The sequence below is a fragment of the Catharus ustulatus genome, chromosome 31 (assembly GCF_009819885.2).
Source record: "Catharus ustulatus isolate bCatUst1 chromosome 31, bCatUst1.pri.v2, whole genome shotgun sequence".
Taxonomy (NCBI): domain Eukaryota; kingdom Metazoa; phylum Chordata; class Aves; order Passeriformes; family Turdidae; genus Catharus; species Catharus ustulatus.
In genome coordinates, this window is record NC_046251.1 from 1,008,329 (window position 1) to 1,028,712 (window position 20,384).

Below are 20,384 nucleotides of genomic sequence, written 5' to 3' on the forward strand. Positions count from 1 at the left end.
GACACTGCGGCGGGGGCGCCGCCAGGGGGCGCTGCGGGCACCGCGCGGGCTTCCCGCGCCCTCCGCTATCACGTGACAGAGACGCACGTGACGACGCTGGTCACGTGACAGGCACCACGTGACGCGGGCCCGGAGCGCGGCGGAGCGGGACGGGAGCGGTGAGAGAGGAACGGGAATGGGAAAATGGATGGGAATGGGATAATGGGTGGGATAACAGGACAGAATGGGATGGGATGGGGGCAGTGAATCCAGAGGATGTCAGTGAGTTCACCAGGAACCACTGCTGGGTCCGTGTTCATCACCAGCCTGGATCAAACGCACCCTGAGCAGGTCTGGGGATGATACAGAACGTGGGGCAGTGCCTGATCCACCCCAAGGCTGGAGAATTGGGCAAAGAGAAACATAATGATTTATTACAATAAACTAGTGAGGCTCAACACGAGCACGTGTGGGATCCTGCACCTGCAGAGATCCTGGGATGCATCAGCAGGTCAGGGAGGGGATCCTGCCCCTTGGCCTTAGAGAGGCACATCCAGAGGGATCTGCCCAAGATCCTCACAACAGGGTGGTCAAGGAGCTGCTGGAAATGGTGCAGTGCAGGCCACAAAGATGCTGGGGGATCTGGAGAGATGCTGTGGGAGCTGGGCCTGGTTAGTCTGGAGAAAAGACTCAGAGGTGATGTTGTTGATATAAATATCTCCAAGGGATCAGAGCATGATGCCAGACTCTTTGTGGTGATGCCCAGAAACAGGATGAGGAGCAACAGTCATAAACTAAACTACAAGAAATTTTCCATGGAGTGGGGCAGAGCACTGCAACAGAGTCATGGGAGACCTGGACTTGTGTGACTGAGTGACCCTGCCTGGACACAGGGATGATCTCCAGAGATCCCTTCAAGCCTGTCTATCCTGGAATTCTGTGTCTGTTCTCACAGGTGCAATATGGTGTCCAGAAAGCAGCTGGCAGATTTTGGCTACAAAGCCTTCTCGGGCTCCATGATGCTGCTGACGGTTTACGCCGGGTACCTGTGCAGTGTCCGGGTGCAGAGGATGCTCCAGCACCGCCGGGAGCGGCAGAACGCGGCTGGTCCTGAGAGCTGAGCCTGGGATGGCTCAGATGGGACTGGGACTGGGAGCTGGGACTGGCCCTGAGAGCTGGAACTGCTCCTGGGAGCTGGGACTGGGAGCTGAGCCTGTGCTGGGACTGCTCCTGGGAGCTGGGACTGGCCCCAAGAGCTGAGCCCATCCTGGGACTGGTCCTGAGAGCTGGAACGGCTCCTGGGAGCTGAGATCATCCTGGGACTGGCTCAGCTGGGACTGCTCCTGAGAGCTGGGACTGGCTCAGCTGGGACTGATCCTGGGAGCTGGGACTGGTCCTGGGAGCAGAGCCTGTGCTGGGACTGGCTCAGCTGGGACTGCTCCTGGGAGCTGAGATCAGCCTGGGACTGGCTCAGCTGGGACTGCTCCTGGGAGCTGAGCCCAGCCCTAAGAGCTGAGCCTGTGCTGGGACTGGCTCAGCTGGGACTGATCCTGGGAGCTGAGCTCATCCTGGGACTGGTCCTGCGAGCTGGGATCGGCCCTGGGAGCTGAGCTCAGCCCCAAGAGCTGATCCCACACTGGACCAGCCTCAGGAGTTGAGCCCAGTTCAGGAGCTGAGCCCAGCCTCAGGAACTGATCCCAGGCCCCAGGAGCTGAGCCCACCCTCAGAAGCTGATCTCACACTGAACCAGCCTCAGGAGCTGAGCCCAGTTCAGGAGCTGATCCCACACTGGACCATCCTCAGGAGCTGAGCCCAGTTCAGGAACTGATCCCATACTGGACCATCCCCAGGAGCTGATCCCAAGCCCCAGGAGCTGAGCCCACCTTCAGGAACTGATCCCACACTGGACCATCCCCAGGAGCTGATCCCAGGCCCCAGGAGCTGATCCCACCTTCAGGAACTGATCCCACACTGGACCTTCCCAGTCTCCCCCAGCCTGGAGGAGGCAGATGCAGCACAATAAAACCCATGTGAAAGTTGCTGGTGTGGTGGAGTGTGGTGTCCCCCAAATCACAGACTGGCCTGGGCTGGGAGGGACCTCAAAGGTCATTCAGTTCCACCCCACTTCCCCTTCCCTACTTTTTGTCCTGTTTTTCCAAAAAGCTGTTTTTCCTGTGCTCCTGGCAGCTCAAGGACAGCCAAGGGACACAGGCTGTCCTCAAGATGAAACACATCACCCCAAGATTCTGAAGCAACTTTTAATTGGAGATAAGAGTAAACAACAGTATAAAATGGTAACAAACTTGAGAAGTTTCCAAAATTCTGCTCCTGATTGACCGTTCCATTGCCCCCAAGTACCATTGAGTAAAAAAAAGAGAAGCAAAGCCCACAGTGTGGCTGCTCTTCCAGCCCTGGGTTCCTCCACAGCTCTAACATCAGAGCAGCAACAATCACTTGCTTCAGAGTACAGGACCAAAACATCTCATTTTTTTGGAGAGTTAAACCCAGCCCACCAGTTTTGATCCTCCCTCTGATCCCAACTTGGCTAACCGAATCCAGTAGGTCTAGAGAAGTCTTCAAAACCACAATTTGCAACAGGAAGAGAACAATTTAAAAGGCCTGGATTATGCTGGTTGTCTCAGGGGCAATAAACCACCCCCCCAACCCCCTTGCAGAAGGCTTTGGTCAAGACTTCAGAGGGGTTTGCAGCACCAAAAGAGGCAGCAGATGCTGGTCTGGTCCCTGGTGACAGCAGAGATGAGCAGCTGGGACTTGCCCAGCAGCCTGGGGTGAGGCAGAGCAGTGGTTCTGGGTTAGCACAGTTCAAAGCTCGGCTGGGAGCAGCCTCTGCCTCCCCCTGAGCAGGTTGGGACGTGGAACCTGCGTTCTCTGTGCTCTGAAGTGGCTTCTGGAGTGCATCAGGAGCAGCTGCACCTGCTGGGACCGAACCGTCACCGAGTGGCACCAAACCCTGCAGTCCAAACCTGCTCTGCCTTGAGCTGATTGATCCCAGGAAAAGCCAGCTTGTCCCAAACAAAGACACCTCTGCAAATACCAACAGGGCTCAGGGTTGTTTTCCTTGTACTTTTGAAGTACAAAATGGCTTGAAGTGAAATCTGCAGCTTTGTTTTTGCCCCCCGAGCGTTGGCTTCATCCCTTGTGCCGTGCAAAGCCTCTGACTGGTCAGGGTCTGCTGGAGGTTTCTGGGGAAGGGTTTTTTTTTTTTTGATTAAAGATCACTTGGGAATGTGGAGCTCAACACAACTAGATATTGAAAGAGAAGTTCGTGTTTGCTCAAGGCCAGCCCTTACTCCTCTCCTGTCCACTGGGCGCCGGCCACGTGGCCGTTGAGGCGGTTGGAACCGTTACTGGAAGTGCTGAAAATTCCTTTTGTGCTGTTGGAAGTCACATCCTCCTCCTCAGAGCTGCTCTCCACGTCACTGCGGTCATCCTTGGATACCTGAAGGTTGCCAGTGGAATTGGGGGGGTGGGAGAGGAGAGGGAGAGTTGAAATTGGGACAGAAAGCAGCAGTTAGAAGGTTGTGTCTGGGATGAACCTTCACTCACATCTACCTCCTGCATTTCAGTTCAAACTCCCAAGAAGGTTTAGGAACAAGACACAGACACTGCAAAAAACAGTTTGGAAATATCAGCTCCATTTTCCAAATATTCTGTATATCTGTGAGAGCACTTCACTCTTGTTCTCACCAGATCTGGCATTATTCTTGTCTTCCAAGAGCTCCTCTCTAGATCAGTTCAAGGTAATTTTTCTAAACTATTTGTTTTGAATCAAAAATTTCTCATGCCACCATCACATGACCAAAAAAACCAGGAAATGTGTCAGAACATTTTGCCCTATAAGGAGCAGCTTTGCTATTTTAAAAAATGAACCAGCTTTAATTATCACATCACTGCTCCAACAAAGCACCTCCATTTCCACAGCTTGTGCTTCATCTGGGAGATCCCATTTAGGAGCAGGAGCTTGTTTGGACAGGGGATGGAGAACAGCAAACATCCACTCAGGGATCCAGATCTGCTTACAGAGTTTCCCTTATTTCAGAGACAGGCTGCAAATCCAGCTCCATTGGACTTGGATGTGGCATTTTGAACCTTCCCAGGAGGAGTGTACCTCCAAGTGCCACCACAGGGCAGCCCTGCAGAGCCACAAGAGGAAGGGAAGAGCCCATAAACCCAGCCCCAAGAGCAAACACACACCTTGGGTGGTGGCAAATCCACAACCAAACCTCCCCAGCGTGAGCCAGGCCTGGAGAGCAGCTCCTGCTCTGCCCAAGCAGCTCCTCACTCTCCTCACTCCCCTCCCTGTGCAGCCAACAGCCCTCAGGAACTCCATGTGCCAACATTCTGCCTTGCAGCTTTCCAGGATTTCTCTTGGAGTCAGGGTTAGGGCTCTCTCCAGCAGCAGGAACTGGCTGAACTCCAGGGAAGATCTGAAGTTAAAGATCTCCAGGAACTTTTTGGATGTCCTGGCTTCTGCCTGTTGCCAGAACTTTTTGCTATCTTTCCCCACTCTCCTGCTCTATTGGAAGGTCAAAGGGTCACTGGAAGGAAGCAGAAATCCCTTGGTATTTTCTCCATTCTTGGGGGAGAAGTGACTGTTTCATTCCTTTTCACAAAAAGGAGTGAATTCCTCCTGCCCTCTCCCCCTCAGTGCTGTGCTGATGAGGAGCAAAGACAGAAATTGGAGTGTGGGGGTGTGGAAAAGCAGAAAGTGAAGGTTGTGCAGGCAGCAGGTAAGAACAGACCCCAGGACACTGCTCTGACCTTTGGAAAAATCAGAATTTTAGCACTCTGGCAGGACCAGGGAGAGAAGGAGAAGGCACCACAGCCCCAAGAGCAGGGCTCTGCTTTTGTCCTGGCCTCCACACAGATGTGTTTCAGTCAACAAACAGAACCCACAGGTCACACTTACATGCACAGGGTGAAACTGTCCAGCTCCAATCTGGCACAGAGAAAAGGAGAAAAGAATGAAGAAGACAGAGCTTAGAGTCCTTTCTCTGGCTAGGTCACCTGGACAGGAGAGAACCAAGGAAAGGGAAAAGGTGTAGAACTCAGGATACAGAAACAGCTGCAGAGAATGAAAATCAGGCATTTGTAGTAGCAGCTGTGGGGAACAGATGAAGAGCTGAAACCTGCTTGTCCCCAGAGTCAACCAGAATATTTCTATTTTTCAAAGTGTAGGAGGGGCAGGTGAAGTCAAACACAAAATAATGCAGAGCCAGCAGAGAAACCCAGATCAGAATATCAATATCTGTTAGGGGAAAAAAAAAAAGCATTTGTGCTGCTAAATCAGCTTTTTTGCTGGTTTTATAGAATCACAGAATGGTTTGGGTTGGAAGGACCTTAAATCTCACCTTGCTCCACCTTCACTACCCCAGGGTGCTCCAAGCCCTGCCCAGCCTGGCCTTGAACTGGATGATCTTTAAAATCCTTTCCAACCCAGGTCATTCTGTGATTTCTGACAACCAGCAAACCCCCCTGCACCCCTGGGAACCTTTTCTGAGACCACTAGCAGACAGAAGCCAGTGAAGATGCACAAAATCCCCCAGAACATCCCAAGGTCCAGCTGAAGTTGGGAACATCCTGTGTGTTCATCCTGTCATCCAAAAGAGAGCCTGCCACCACCTCAAACTCCAGAGTGCACAACAAGAGGGTCACAATCACCACTTGAGGACATTTGAATGGCCTGGAAAATGGGCATGCAGGGAAATAACTCCACTCCCTGCTTTTGAACACACCTGGCAACTCACAAATGCAGAACAAAAAAATCAAGGTAAAAAACAAAACGCCGTTTTTGTGAAGTCTTGATGCAAATCCCTTAAGAACCAACAACTGCAAAACCCAATTTCTGATGATTCCTTCGTGGGGCTTGGAGGAAAGAGGAGCAGAAGCCTCCCCCAGCCTTACCTTGCCCCTCACCAGGGCCTTGGAGGCCGTGCGGACGATCAGGTAAGACCAGATGACGTGCAGCACCTGCAAGGTCACCAGGAGCCCGTTGAAGAGCCACCAGGAAGGGTAAGGACCAATCAACTCCCAGCTTTCAAACAGGGTTGTGTTCAAAATCCTTCAAGAGATTCAGAAATAGATTTGAGATCAGCTGTGGCCCAGCTCTTTGAGGTGCCAGACCAGTTTGTGTCTCACTGAGCGTCTGCTGCTCTGCTCCTGCCAGTCAGGAGCCTGAGTAAAACTCATTTCAACTGAGCAGCCCAACACAACATGTGAATGTGCTGCACTTTGGTTACACACACACAAGGATCTGCTGCCAATTTTCTTCTCTAAAGCACAAGAATTTATTTATAACAACTTCACAGGAAGTGATGTCAGGCTGCTCTGGTTACCAACACAACCATTAACACCTTCCTGCTTGGGCAGCTTTCATCCAGATTGAAAGATTAAAAATCTTATCAAAAATAAGAGCAGGGCAGGGATTGTCACTCTGTGCTGGGCACTGTGAGGTTGTTCTGGGAGCTCACAGCAAATGAGATATTGAGGGGATGGAGTGTGTGCAGAGCTGGGGAAAAGGGGGATCAGGGGGGAAATTCTGGCTCTGCACAACTCCCTGACAGGAGGGGGCAGCTGTGTCAGGCTCTGCTCCCAAACAACAACAGGACAAAGAGGGAACAGCCTCAGGATGTGCCAGGAAAGGCTCAGGATGGACATCAGGAGGAATTTTTTTTATGGAAAGGGTGGTCAGATGCCCAGGGAGGTTTGGAGTCCCCATTTCTGTTCATTTCTGGATGTGGCACTCACTGCTCTGCTGGGGATTGGTCACAGGCTGGACTCTGCTCCTGGAGGGCTTTTCCAGTCTCAAGGATTCTGGGATCAGGAAGGAATTTTGTCCCCAGAAGGCCTCCCTCCCTCCCTGGGTGCCCTTCCCTTCCCTCAGAGTTTTATAGATTCCTCTGGCCAGGCTGGAAGACTCAAAACTGCTTTATGACCCAAGCTTTGTGTTTCTTTCATTACTGTTTTGCTGTTCTTGTTGCTGGGAGTTATTGCCAGTCCTCCAGCAATTTAATAAACACTTTAGATTTTATGATGCAGAGGGGTATGGAGAGACCTTTAACAACCACATTAATTTCACACAGCTTTTAACATTTCACAAGAAAAGCAAAACAAGCCTTTCAAACAAGAACCAAAATGCCCCAAAAGGCAGCTCCAGAAGTATTTAACTCATAGCAGGTTTATGAAAGAATTAAATGCAGCTCCAGAGATCTGCTGATGTTTCAAATTACTAATTAGAGAAGGGAATACACGTGCTCAGGGTCTGCAGTGCTGCTGCAGCCTGCCAGATTCCTCCACAAAGCTGAGGAGTGACATTACAGCCAGTGGAAAACACATTAAAGATTTACAGGATGCTGACCACTGGTGTGAGGTAAGAGCATCCCCCCATGACAGACAGCAGCTGCAAAAACAACTCTCTCATCTGTCCCTGCAAGGAACCTACAAAGAAATTAAAGCTCTTCTTCATCCAGAGTCCTTTGGTGCATTGACTGGAAAATAAGCAAGTGCTTAAATTGCAAATATGAGCCTGAAGTGGAAGGGTTGTTGTTGCCTGCCAGGCATCCAAAAAAATGGGAATGCCAGGTGTCCATGGCCTAGGAAATAAATGCATGCAGTAAAAGATGTAAGCAAATTGTCACCACACCAATAAATGAACAGCTCATTAACCAAAGCACTGCTCCAGGTCTGACCCACTGAGGTGAGAGGGAATCTCATTATGGGCTGATTCTCCCTAAGCCATTTATCCACGGTTTTGTCTCCCAAGAAACCTCAGACTTATTTCAGGCTGTGAATTGTCACAAGGACACCACAGAAGTGTCACAAGAATCAGAAATGCAGTGATGACTAAGCCAGATACAAACAAAAATTACCTCAAGAGGCTGTGCCTCACCAGTAATTATTTCTTCAGAGAAGGAGACAATCCTTCAAGGCTCTCAGAGCAGATTCTGGCTGATTCTGTCATCACTGCAGCAGGGGAGGGGCAGCTGTGAATGAGATTCTGGAATCTTCTCCCAGTCCCTCAGTTGACTGGGGGAGAAATTTCTTCATGTGCCTACTCAAGCAGCACTTGGGCCATGTTTGGGAAAAATCTAAAACAAAGGTTGTGCTGAAAGGATTGGGAGAACAACCCAGAGCTGCCAGCTGCAGGTGCTTACCAGAAAGGGTAAATGCCCAGCCGGGTCACAATGAACACAACCCCAAAGAGCATGAAGAAAGCATCACACAAACGTTGGTACTTGGCATAATTGGCCAATTTTGCAGCCTACAAGAGACAAAAAACATGCAAATATTATTCCCTTTGTGCACTGAAAGCTGCAAAAAATTCTCAATCACATTTGTACAGTTTGGGGAAAAAAAAAAGGGATTATTATATTGTATTACTATTTTTATACTGTTATTTATATGGTCCTGCAAGAACAATGGGAGAGATTATTTACAAGTGACAGAATAAAACTGCCAGAGGATAAAATCTCCCTCTCTGAGAGGGTGGTGAGGCCCTGGCACAGGTTACCCAGAGAAGCTCCATCCCTGGAAATGCCCAGAGCCAGGTTGGATGGGATTTGGAACAACCTGGGATAGTGGAATTGGATGATCTTTAATGTTCTTTCCAACCCAAACCATTCCATGCTTTTGTGACTCTCAAGCAGTTTGGAGGAAAAGCTGACAGGGCAGGATCAGCAGCACAAATTCCACATTTAAAGCAGTTTATAAACATCAGCTTGTTCCCCTGAGATCCCACCAAGCATCAGGGATTTGAAAATCAATTAATTAACAAAGATTTGAAAGGAAATTCACCTCCAGGAGGAAATCTGAAGCATCATGGAGGCACAGCACCAGAGTTCCAACCCTCACCATGTTGTTCATGTAGGAGAACGTGATGAGCCCGATGGTGGCCAAGTGATGGACGAACATGATCAGGAAATCCTGGCAACAGGAAAAACCGTGAATCAACACTCTGGCTGTCACACAAAATGCAAAAAAATTGGGATAGAGCCACCTAATTGAGTCACAGGATTCCTTTGGTTCAGCTCATCACACTCCAATCATCTCCACAAATCTTCCAGAAAGGTCTCTCAGCTTTGGTGCTGCTCAGGGATCAGCAATTTCTCAGAGTTGATGATTTTAAAGGACAAAATCATCCTCATTTTTAGCTCCTCCTGTTTTTTCAGACACACTGCTTGTCCCCTCAGCTCCTGGAACACATTTAAGTTTCTCAGAGTTGTACCTGCAGACCCCTCAGATGATTTTAAAGGACAAAATCATCCTCATTTTTAGCTCCTCCTGGTTTTTCAGACACACTGTTTGTCCCCTCAGCTCCTGGCACACATTTAAGAGTTTCTCAGAGTTGTACCTGCAGACCCCTCAGATGATTTTAAAGGACAAAATCATCCCCATTTTTAGCTCCTTCTGGTTTTTCTGGCACACATTTAAGAGTTTCTCAGAGTTGTACCTGCAGACCCCTCAGATGATTTTAAAGGACAAAATCATCCTCATTTTTAGCTCCTCCTGGTTTTTCAGACACACTGTTTGTCCCCTCAGCTCCTGGACCACATTTAGGAGTTTCTCAGAGTTGTACTTGCAGACCCCCCAGATGATTTTAAAGGACAAAATCATCCTCATTTTTAGCTCCTCCTGGTTTTTCTGGCACACATTTAAGTGCTGTTCCTGCTGTCAGTGACCAAACCCTGCCAGGGCAGAGCAGGCACAGAACAGGTAACTCAGCAGGAAGAACAAAAAATGTTTAAAATGCACAATATTCAGGGTTTGCACTGCTGCCCCCATCCTCCTCTAGCTGTCATCCACTTGTTAAATTCAAAATAAATCATTACAGAATCCCAGAGGTTCTTCATCACTGCTTGTCTGCAGCTCCACTCTATTATTTCAGAAAAAAACCTGGCTAAACTTGTTTTTACCAGTGCAAAAATTGGGATAATTTGCTGCTTTGCAGCTCCTGTAAAGGAAGCAATAAGCCAGGATTTACTGGGGAATGTTCTCCAACAGCAACAATAACCAAATCCTGGAGTGCAGCACGACAGAATTAGATTTGAGCAACTGCAACCACTCATCATCTGCTCCTCACACAGTTGAGAAATTCCTTTCAAAACCCAATTTATTATTGCCTCAGTGTTTGTCATTTCTTCAGCAAGGTGCTGCATTGAGCAGCTCATTTTCTTGCAAGCTTTCCAGTTCAATCTATTTTTAGGCAATGATTTGTTCACTTTTGATTGGGAGGTATTGAGTGAAGTTCTGTCCCCTGGAAGGTGAAAGGAACTCAAGGATACCCCAGGTCAGGAGAAGAGAAGCAGGAAATGAGGAATAAAACATAATTATCATTATATTTTGGCTTTTCTCTCTTTTTTTTTTGTTAGTCTTACGTGTTTATTATTATTTTTATTTAGCTGTTGAGTGGTTAATGCAATTCTGGTTTATCTCACCTTCCTTTTAATGTCTGTAAACTGAGAAAACATGAGGGACCAGTAGAAGGCCAGCTCCAAGATATAGTAATAATAAAGCCTGGATGTTAGAGGCTGGAAAAAAAGAAAAGATAGCACAGTCACAAAACAAAATAATTCAAAATTCACATTAAAATCACTTTTTTCCTTCCTCCTTTTCCATCCCAGAATTGCTGAGGCATAAGTTAAATCATTCAGGTTTAATAAAAACAAATTTAAGCAACAGACATCTTACTCACACAAATCTAATTGTGTGTTTGAGTTTTCTTCCAAAGGAATAAATTCCCTTGTCAATATTTACAGCCTCTTGGAGTAGGAAAAGCAAGCTCTGGAACAGACTGTTGGCCTCTATACAGTAAATAAATAAATTACCACTATGATTTTATGCTTTTTTTTTTCCTCCCACTTTTAATAATTTCAGCAGCAAAATAAAGTGACTGAGTCAGATGTACCCAAGGAAACCCTGCTGCTGCCAAACCTAACCAGGGTGTAAAGGCACAAAGAATAAATGACAGTTTTAATTCAGTATTAATGACAAAAATAAAAACTGAAATTGTCCAAAAAAAAATTGGAATTGAGGTGTTTCATACCTGGAAAGGGTAATTGTACCAGCACTGTCGTGTGTCCCAAAACCAGGGTGCCTAAAAGGAGTAGATAAGTTTTTATTATATATAAATTAAAATTCTATAAACCTCCAGTTTGTTCTGGGTGTTTTCCTCCCCAGCACCTAAAGATACTCCAGTACTGCTACACTGAAATTTTATCTTCATTCTGCCATTCAACCTAAATTTACTGTAAAAAATCCCAGTGTTTTAAAGTCTAATTTGTGCTGTCAGTGTGAGTTCTGCTGCAATGGAAATTTCTAGAATAATAATAATAATAATAATAATAATAATAATAATAATAATAATAAAGACCCAAGGAGATGAACCTGTACCCCTTCAAGAGGGACAGGAGAAAAAAAAAAGGAGCAGCTCTCCATAGCAAAAAAAAAATATTTAAAATAACAAAGTCCACCTTGTTTTTTCCAACATTCTGGGGTAACATATCAAATAATTTCCTATTATTTCCAAAATGACAGATCTGTATAGAAAGGTGTAAAGAAGGATTTTAACAGAACCCCCAGGATCCCAAATCACCCCAATGTGGGTGACAGAGCAACTCACCGTCCAGAGAAACCTGATTCCATAAAAAAATATACTTAAATAAAATGTAAATCTCCACCTGAAAAAAAAAAAAGTAAAAAAATAAACTTAGGACATAGAATTAGCATTTGTAAAATTAATTGAAATACATGGGAAAAGCCCCAAATCTGAAAAGCTTTTAACCACCTTCATCTCTAAACATTTCAGGTAACAAAAACCTATTGAAGATTTTTCACACCACACATGAGTTTGAAATTCAGGGTGAACATGCAAAAAAAGGTAACAAGCAGAGCTGTTGTCACCCAAGGTATCCTAATGTTTGGATTTTCCCCTCTTACCTTGTGGCTTTAGGTGGATAAAACCATACTGGGGGAAGAATTGAAAGTTACTGGAAAGGAAAGAAAGCAGCAGAGGAGAAACAAGTCAGGAAAAAATACTGAGGAGGTTCTACTGCACTACAGAGAAAATTGCAGGAGCTCAGGGAGTGGGGAATGAGAATGGGCTGAAGAGAGGAGAGAAGAGAAGGAAGGGAAGGGGTGTCTGAACTGGAGGAGAGAAGAAAGGTGAGGAGTGTCTGAACTGGGAGAGAGAAGGAAGGGAAGGGGTGTCTGAACTGGAGGAGAGAAGGAAGGTGAGGAATGTCTGAACTGGAGGAGAGAAGGAAGGTGAGGGGTGTCTGAGCTGGAGGAGAGAAGGAAGGGAAGGAGTGTCTGAACTGGAGGAGAGAAGGAAGGGAAGGGGTGTCTGAGCTGAGAAGGAAGGTGAGGGGTGTCTGAAATGGAGAAGGAAGGTGAGGAGTGTCTGAACTGTAGAAGGAAGGTGAGGGGTGTCTGAACTGGGGGAGAGAAGGAAGGGAAGGGGTGTCTGAGCTGGAGAAGGAAGGTGAGGGGTGTCTGAACTGGAGAAGGAAGGTGAGGGGTGTCTGAACTGGAGGAGAGAAGGAAGGGAAGGGGTGTCTGAGCTGGAGGAGAGAAGGAAGGTGAGGGGTGTCTGAGCTGGAGAAGGAAGGGAAGGAGTGTCTGAACTGGAGAAGGAAGGGAAGGAGTGTCTGAGCTGGAGGAGAGAAGGAAGGGAAGGGGTGTCTGAACTGGAGGAGAGAAGGAAGGGAAGGGGTGTCTGAACTGGAGGACAGAAGGAAGGGAAGGGGTGTCTGAACTGGAGAAGGAAGGGAAGGAGTGTCTGAACTGGGGGAGAGAAGGAAGGTGAGGAATGTCTGAACTGGAGGAGAGAAGGAAGGTGAGGAATGTCTGAACTGGAGAAGGAAGGGAAGGGGTGTCTGAAGTGGAGAAGGAAGATAAGGAGTGTCTGAGCTGGAGGAGAGAAGGAAGGTGAAGGGGTGTCTGAACTGGGGAAGGCACAAGGTCATTCCTGCGGCAATGGGAACGGGAGCGGCTTGGGGGATTGACACCCAGGGAGGGCACAGGGACATGGACACAGACAGGGACACATGGACAGGGACACATGGATATGGACAGGGACACAGGGACACAGGGACACATGGATATGGACACACAGATGTGGACAGGGACAGGGACACACAGGGACATGGACACACAGGGACACATGGACACACATGGACACACAGATATGGACAGGGACACATAGACATGGACACATGGACACACAGGGACATGGACAGGGACACACAGACATGGACACACAGACTCTCAAGTGCCATGAAGGACCTGCCCAGTGTCTGAAGCCTCTCAGCTCTGACTCCTGCACCCCACTCTGTTCTCTCAGACATGCCCACAAAACATTGTCACATTTAAAACCTCCTTTAACTGCCCTGTTTGCTTGTACAGGAATTCTGGGCTGGCAGAGCAGCTGGAGGAGAACACAGGCAGAGCTCTCAGGTGAAGCCTTAGAGGACATGGACACACAGATATGGACAGGGACACACAGACATGGACACACAGGGACATGGACACACAGGGACACACAGACATGGACACACAGGGACTCTCAAGTGCCATGAAGGACCCAAAGCCCCTCAGCTCTGACTCCTGCACCCCATTCTGGTCTCTCAGGTACGCCCACAAAACATTGTCACATTTAAAACCTCCTTTAACTGCCCTGTTTGCTCGTACAGGAATTCTGGGCTGGCAGAGCAGCTGCCCCAGGCCCAGCTGGAGGAGAACACAGGCAGAGCTCTCAGGTGAAGCCCCTGTGCACAAACATACATGCTCTCACAAAATTTCGTGAGGGTGGTGGGTTTGTCCTGGTTCCTCCGATGCCGAAACCAGCGCTGGATCTTCCGCACATCCCAGTCCAGCTGCTTGGACAAGCCTTCTAACCTTTTTCCATCTGGAGACTGAAGGAAAATGAAATAAAATGTCATTTCTCCCACTCCTCAAGCTGCTTTCAGTCCTGTACTATGAGAGAAATAATGCACAGATGATAAAAACCAAACCAGGAAGGGACCAGAATTGAGAACCCAGTGCCACAAATGCTCATTCAGGTTTAACCTTCACTAATTATTTAATTACTCAGAATGGGTTTGGTTGAGCCTTTCCTCACCTATTTCATCAGCTGACAGCACATTCAGACAAAAAATGTGACTGTTCTGTCTGTTAATTTGAGGGAAGGAGCTGTTAAAGTGTCCTGTTCTACCTGTTAAAGCTGCACATAATTCAAACAGCTCAGAACTCAGGAGCAGCAAAGCTGAAAATGTTTAAAATTTCTTAGGGAAACTTTAAAGAGTTGGTTTCACAAAGTAGATATTTGTATATTCCATAAGGGCACTGCAGAAATTGTCTTATTTCTGTTATCAAAGTTTGTAAATGAAAATATATTTGAAGACTAAGATACTTCCATGACAAATGTAGATAAAATATATCCCTGTTCTCCACCTGGGAACTGAATGAACACAAAATGGATTTATCAGAGTGAACCAAACCTGGTAACTCCCTCTACAAGGGCCCAGGAGTGAGATAATTCAGAGCAGCTCTGCCAGGGAACTCTACCACTGAAAGATGATAAACACATTTTACTATTTGAATTATATACAAACCACAAAAGCTGTGCAGAATGCTGATTTAATAAAAAAAATCATCAATCTGCCCAGCTGAAAATCAAAATCAGAGTAAAGTGCATCAGATTCTGGGGGGGTTTTCAGTTCACACATCATTCCAAATCCTCAAAACTTTAATGCTCTCACAAGGCTTTTTTTTTTTTTTCTGAGTTTTTTATAGAATTTCCCTTTATCTGCTCCAGTAGGTGAGGTTGAGCATCACCAAAATCTCAACAGAAAACTTTCCATTTCATTATCTTTAATGAAAATCTACTGCACTTATTCAATAGTGGATAAAATACAGTGGGATTCTGTAATTCTGTAGTGGTGTAGGGAAAGATGGAAACAACCCAAAAAACATCTCCTGCCACCATGAAATATCATCAGAACATCTTCACTGCCTGAAAACCTCCCTGAAAAATCCACTGACAATGTCAGCAAATGGCACAAAGGAGAGGAAGACATTCCCAATAAAACCAATAAAATCAGACAAGGAACTGAGCCCAAGAAAAAGAGGAACACTTTCCCAATAAAAGTGGAAATCTCTTGTTAAATTAAAAATCCCCAACTTGGAGCAAAGGTAGGGAACTAAATCTATCAGGGTATTAAAAAAAAAAAAGATTCTTCTGTGCACAAAGATGGCTCAGCCATCCAGGGAATTTACTTTGCCACCAGAGACAAAATAAAAGCAGAATGAGCCCAAAAAAGTGGAAGCAAAAATCGCCCTGTGACACCTCCAGGTCTCCATTCCCTTTGGAAAGGAGGAGGAATTTCACTCACCTTAGTGATGGATGTAAACACTTTCTCTAAAATTGCATTGGGCTGGGCTCTGTGAGGTCCACTGTCCTGAATGCCAAGGTTTATGGCACATGGCTTGGCAATAAACCTGCAAGAATTCCCCAGAAAGAGCTGGATTAAAACAAGATATTTATTTCCTTCCTCTGCCTGAATCACAAGGACCTGGATTTGTCACCAATTGTAAAACCTGGTGAAAAAAGGTTTTGAAATCTCCATCCCACAGCTTCCCAGGTGGAGAAATTTCTTTTATTAGTCCATATGGTGACTGCAGACAGCACATACTGTGCACACCAGAATAAAAAATTAAATCTTAATGCCCTTGGCTTGCAAGGATCTGAATGTGCTCCCCAGGGGGATTCTCATTCCTCAGCAATAAAACAATAGACTGATAGCAGTCAGAAATGCTGGAGATGAAGCCCTAAAACAAAGTATCTTGTTTCCAAAACAGCCTTGGTGTCACACAGCTCAGAAAAAAAAGGAAGTTCAAGTGACACAGCTCCCAAAAATCACTTTTTTAAAATTTTTTTTGGGAAAAATAAAGTGAATTGTTTCCTTCAGGACAGAGAGGAAGGTGCAAGTCCTCAAGTGTGAAAGATTCCACTCATCCATCCCATGTGCTCTGTGTATTCCAAACTGATTTAATTCTTCCTGGATTTTACAGCACAGAGTCTGGAAACAAGCCTGGCTTTGCAACTCAAACAAATACAAACATGTTCAAAATTAGCAGGTTGGTGGCAGGATGGGCTCAGGGCTCCAAGGGAAATTTCTGCATTACCTCATGTGTGAATTGGTGTTAAAGGAGCAATATTTATTATTTTTTATTCAGTTATTTTGAGGAAAAAACCTGTTTCTCAAACCAATTTTGAAAAGGGCATTACATTTGTAGCACTAAAATCATTTTGCTTTCACTGAGAGATTGTTTCAGAGAGAGCTAAGCCAAAATTACAATATTCAGGAGCCTCCCAGTGCCACCAAGCAGAAAATGCTGCTTTTTCCAACCACAATTGTTACAATTTCTCCTTCTGTTTAAAGGGAAATATTAAAATTCAGGAGGATCATGGCTCTAAGTGCTCCACCAGTAAAGATTCTCAGGAACAAATATCTGTGGCTGTGCTTAAGAACAGTCCCAGGTTGTGAAGTTTTCCCTTGAGGAATTACAGAGCAGCTTGTGACTGATCCCAAAGGAACACTCAGCTCTCAGAAAACACAAAAAACAAATCAGAAAACACAAAAAACAAATCAGAAAACACAAAAACAAATGACAGACACTGCAGGCCCAGACTTCTCTGCCTGCCCCAGCTCTTCCCAGGATCCCTGAGGTTGAAAATTCCCTCCAGGATCACCCAGAGGTGCCCAATCCCCAATTTTTCCATGAAGAAATTCATCCTGATGTCCAACCTGAGCCTCCTTTTCTTTTTTTCTCCACTCCCTCAGCCTCTCTCCTGGTGTTCCAGACCCTTCCCAGCTCTGCTCCCATCTCTGGACATGCTAAACTTTATTTCAACACTCATAGCTTTTAAAAAAAAATAAATAATTTAAAAAAAATAAAAAAGGAAGGAGTGATTTCCTTTGAGCTTGGCTCCAAAGGCTCACAGTTTCCTCCACAATCCAGACCACCAGCCAGAAATTGTGTCCTGATGCTAGGAAACATTTGGCAAGACCCCTCACAAAAATGTAAAAATAATATTAAGTATTCAATGTCTTTATACTCTGCTTTCCTACAGGATATATCACAAGTGCAGCACAGAAGTTCACACAGACAGAAAATTGCCTGAGTGATCAACCCCATGCTCAGGCAGGAAAATCCCAACCTGACCTGTAATTTAAGGTAAATTTACACTTCAAACTGCTGTGGCACTTCAATTTTTTGGTCCTAGATGAGATTTGCAGTTGTGATTTGAATCCCACAGTGACAAACCCTCAAAATAAGGAAAAAATCCCTGCCCAGACAGCAGAATTTCCATTCTATATTCAAACTGAGCAGCAGAAGAGCACGAGTGATGTGAGCTGCCTGAGCACTGGCCTTGATTTGAGGAGAGAATGGGATGAGGTGGCCTTGAAAGGTCCCTTTTAATCTAAATGATTTTATGATCTCACACAAATCTCAACGGCAACAAACTATACCCAAGGTCAACTCGCTGCCACACCTTCCAGCAAGAAATTCTCATCACATAAAAACTTCTATTAAAATTTATCACCAGGGATCAGCTCACACCTGAGCCTGCCCAGCCCCATCTCTCACACTGATTTTAAAACTAACACAAATTTTCAAGTCCACAAGTTGTGTGTTATAACAAATATTTCACAAAAAGGCAGAATTTTTCTTTCTGAACATTCCAGTTTGGTTGTGACTCCCTGTCACAGCATTTAAAGGAAGAACAAGCTCCTGTGTGATTTATTTATAAAAAGTGAGATTTACTGAATATCTCTTTGAGTTTGTATTTCCACAATCTCTCAATTTCATTAAGATTTAACCATCTCATTCCATAACAGACCTGATTCAATAACATCTCAAATCAGATGTCTCAGATCTGTGCATCAACACCCACACCTGGTCCCAAAGAACACTCCAGTTTTTGCAGACACCTGGGATTTTTTTTTTTTGTGCCTGCAGTAGGACAAGATGTGCAAGGAGAAATATTGAAAAGGATAAAAAATATAAACCCAAATTTATGGGCTGAAGTTTTTCTTTTGGCTGACTGAACAAAAATCCTCACCCTCCCTCTGTCTTTACCTTCCTCTACAAGTCCTGTCTCATCCCTACACTCATAAACTGCCCACAGACAGACAAATTAATTATTATTTCATCAATGTCATGATGTAAAAAGCAGGTTTTAGTGCAATCCTAACAAACAGAAATGTGTCAGTGTTACAAGTGCTGTAGCACAAAGCATTTCCTCACACTGAGGAGCTACAAAAGGAGGGAGAAAATAAAAAAAGCAGCTCAACCAAAAGAGCTGCAGAGTCTGTAATTCACGTTCTGAGTCACCCAGTCCAACTGTGAAATGTGTGACAAGAAAGACATTTGACACAATCAAAGCCTGAATTGGGATGGATGCACCACAGGAGTTTATTGAGACAAAGCTGAACTTTTATGACATGTTCAAAGTGGCTGGAGGAAACAGAAAGGATTCTATCCAAAGATATGTACTTTTAAAATAAACACACTAGGAAGTGTCTGAGATGTGCTGTCACAATCAGCTTTCACTTTGGGACAGCACCAAAACACAGCTGAGATCAGGAAAAACCCCCTCAGGAACCAGAGCTCGGCCTCTGAGCTTTGCTCTGCAGGCTCAGGAGTTAAATCATCATTTAACTCCACCCTAAATTAACACCACAAAAGAGATTTCATAAACCAGGGAGACATTATCAGGACACAGTAAATGCTGCCTGGAGCACCATCAGGTGCATCTCCCCCAAGAACAGAAAATATTCTGCACCTCTTCCCCAGATTGACACCTGGACTTGGGATCTCCCTTTTCATTGTGTCTCACAATCTCTTTTCTTTATGTCCTGGCAAGTACAAAGCTCAGGCCAAGCTGAGATGGGATTTTGGCAGTGCCACGTGTGTTCCTGGGTTCTCTGCACTGGTTTTCTGAAGAATTTTTTTCCTAAAGGCAGAAAAACAGCATGGAGAAAATGAAAACTCTCAAGTTTCTCACCTCTCTGCTGACCTGCTTCATTTTCCCCAATATTTGTCATCTTTTCACTTCATCCCAACCACCTCTTAGTTTTTGAAAGCTCAAGAAAATTCACACTTCTTAAAGAAAAAAAAAAAAAACCGACTCAATTCCCACCCACTTTAGTCCTGCAACCCTTTTTATTCTTAAAAATACTTTTGGAATCATGGAATGGTTTGGGTTGGAAAGGACCTTAAAGCACACCCAGTCCCACCCCCTGCCATGGGCAGGGACACTTTCCACTAATCCAGGTTGCTCGAAGTCCATCCAACCTGGCCAACTTCTGCCCTTTCAAGGCAGAAATTTAAGATTAAATCAATGTTTAATGAACTACCTGAACAGCAATACAGGGTGTCTTGGTCCGCTTCACCTAAGGGTTTCCTTTGTAAGCCGCTTTACTAATTAATTATCTCTGCCACCCACACACTGCGTGTGGCTGTGGCAGATCCACACCACACTCGGATTTACCTCTGCCCCAGGGCTGAGTTTATGGATGCTCAGGTAAATGAGGAATCGCGAATTACACCTGTTTATGGGCAGAGATGAGGATCTGCACTCGCATCCATCGTGCCTGAGAGGAGGGAGAGCCACCGAGTCTTTAATAACACATCAGGCCGTGTGAACCAGCCCTATTTCCTCATCCAGGAACTCAGGGAAAGTACAATAAAGCACACACGGAAGCCAAATGAGGAGCAGCAGCAGCAGCCGCCAGCTCTGTCCGTCACCCCAATGAGCAGGAGCAGGAGTAAAAGTGAATTCCTACAAAAAACACGCGATTTTTATTGGCATTACCTCAGCACCGCCAGACTGGAGGGGCCTCTCGTTATCCAGCCCCAGAGCGGTGCAGCCCCACGGGTTTGTGCACGACTCCCGCGACAGATTCCCGGGATTACACAATGTCCCCTTTCCACGAAGGGCCTCACAGAGGCCTCAAAAGGCGCTGGGAGCCCCCACCGAGCCTCCCCCAGGCTCGGCCCGGTGCTCACCGACCCCGGCGCCTCCCGGCCCCGCCGCCCCGAGGGCGGCCCCGCTCTCACCTCTCGAAGAGCAACCGCACAGCGAAGATGCCGAGCGCCAGCGGGAAAGCGGAGAGGACATGAGCCGCCCGCGGGTACTGCAGCCCGCTGCCCGGCGGGCCCGCCTCGCCGGCCAGGTCCGCCCACGTCACGTTGTGAGGGAGCCAGAACCGCTCGTTCCAGAACCAGGCCCGCAGCGCCGCCGCCGCGGCCGCCGCCATCTTCCCCCTGCCGCCGCCGCGCTCGGGCGGCCGCCACAGACAGCGGGGGGCGTGGCCTAG

The 20,384-nt window shown here is 46.4% G+C and overlaps 2 protein-coding genes across 4 annotated transcripts; one reads left to right on the forward strand and one right to left on the reverse strand.

The window, feature by feature from the left end:
* Positions 1–76: 76 nt before the first annotated feature.
* Positions 77–2,019, forward strand: LOC117009096 (cytochrome c oxidase assembly protein COX14). Of its 2 annotated transcripts, none has more exons than XM_033083286.1 (3): positions 77–158; positions 935–1,128; positions 1,197–2,019. In XM_033083286.1, exon 2 carries the CDS (start codon positions 942–944, stop codon positions 1,098–1,100), a length of 159 nt encoding a protein of 52 aa, XP_032939177.1. In that variant the 5' UTR covers positions 77–158; positions 935–941; the 3' UTR covers positions 1,101–1,128; positions 1,197–2,019. The 2 variants fall into 2 exon arrangements, with proteins under 2 accessions (XP_032939177.1, XP_032939178.1); XM_033083287.1 differs by lacking the exon at positions 1,197–2,019 and adding an exon at positions 1,136–1,157 and having other exon boundaries at positions 935–1,102.
* Positions 2,020–2,223: 204 nt separating this feature from the next.
* On the reverse strand, positions 2,224–20,384 carry CERS5 (ceramide synthase 5). Of its 2 annotated transcripts, XR_004420426.2 has the most exons (11): positions 20,125–20,339; positions 15,390–15,495; positions 13,780–13,910; positions 11,618–11,675; positions 11,042–11,092; positions 10,434–10,526; positions 8,794–8,922; positions 8,154–8,260; positions 5,905–6,061; positions 4,910–5,007; positions 3,351–3,439 (listed from the first exon to the last, which is right to left on the reverse strand). XR_004420426.2 is itself a non-coding variant. In XM_033083285.1 (10 exons), exons 1-10 carry the CDS (start codon positions 20,322–20,324, stop codon positions 3,287–3,289), a joined length of 1,185 nt encoding a protein of 394 aa, XP_032939176.1. In that variant the 5' UTR covers positions 20,325–20,384; the 3' UTR covers positions 2,224–3,286. The 2 variants fall into 2 exon arrangements, 1 of the variants encoding a protein (XP_032939176.1); XM_033083285.1 differs by lacking the exon at positions 4,910–5,007 and having other exon boundaries at positions 2,224–3,439; positions 20,125–20,384.

What these genes read in the sequence shown, in the direction of transcription:
- LOC117009096 (XM_033083286.1), top strand. Translation starts at nt 942, where the DNA reads ATGGTGTCCAGAAAGCAGCTGGCAGATTTTGGCTACAAAGCCTTCTCG.
- CERS5 (XM_033083285.1), bottom strand. Translation starts at nt 20,324, where the DNA reads ATGGCGGCGGCCGCGGCGGCGGCGCTGCGGGCCTGGTTCTGGAACGAG. An exon ending in GTGCGGTTGCTCTTCGAGAG is followed by an intron (nt 15,496 to 20,124) that starts GTGAGAGCGGGG and finishes GAATTCTTGCAG; the next exon opens with GTTTATTGCCAAGCCATGTG. An exon ending in AGGCCCTGGTGAGGGGCAAG is followed by an intron (nt 3,440 to 5,904) that starts GTAAGGCTGGGG and finishes GGCAACCTTCAG; the next exon opens with GTATCCAAGGATGACCGCAG.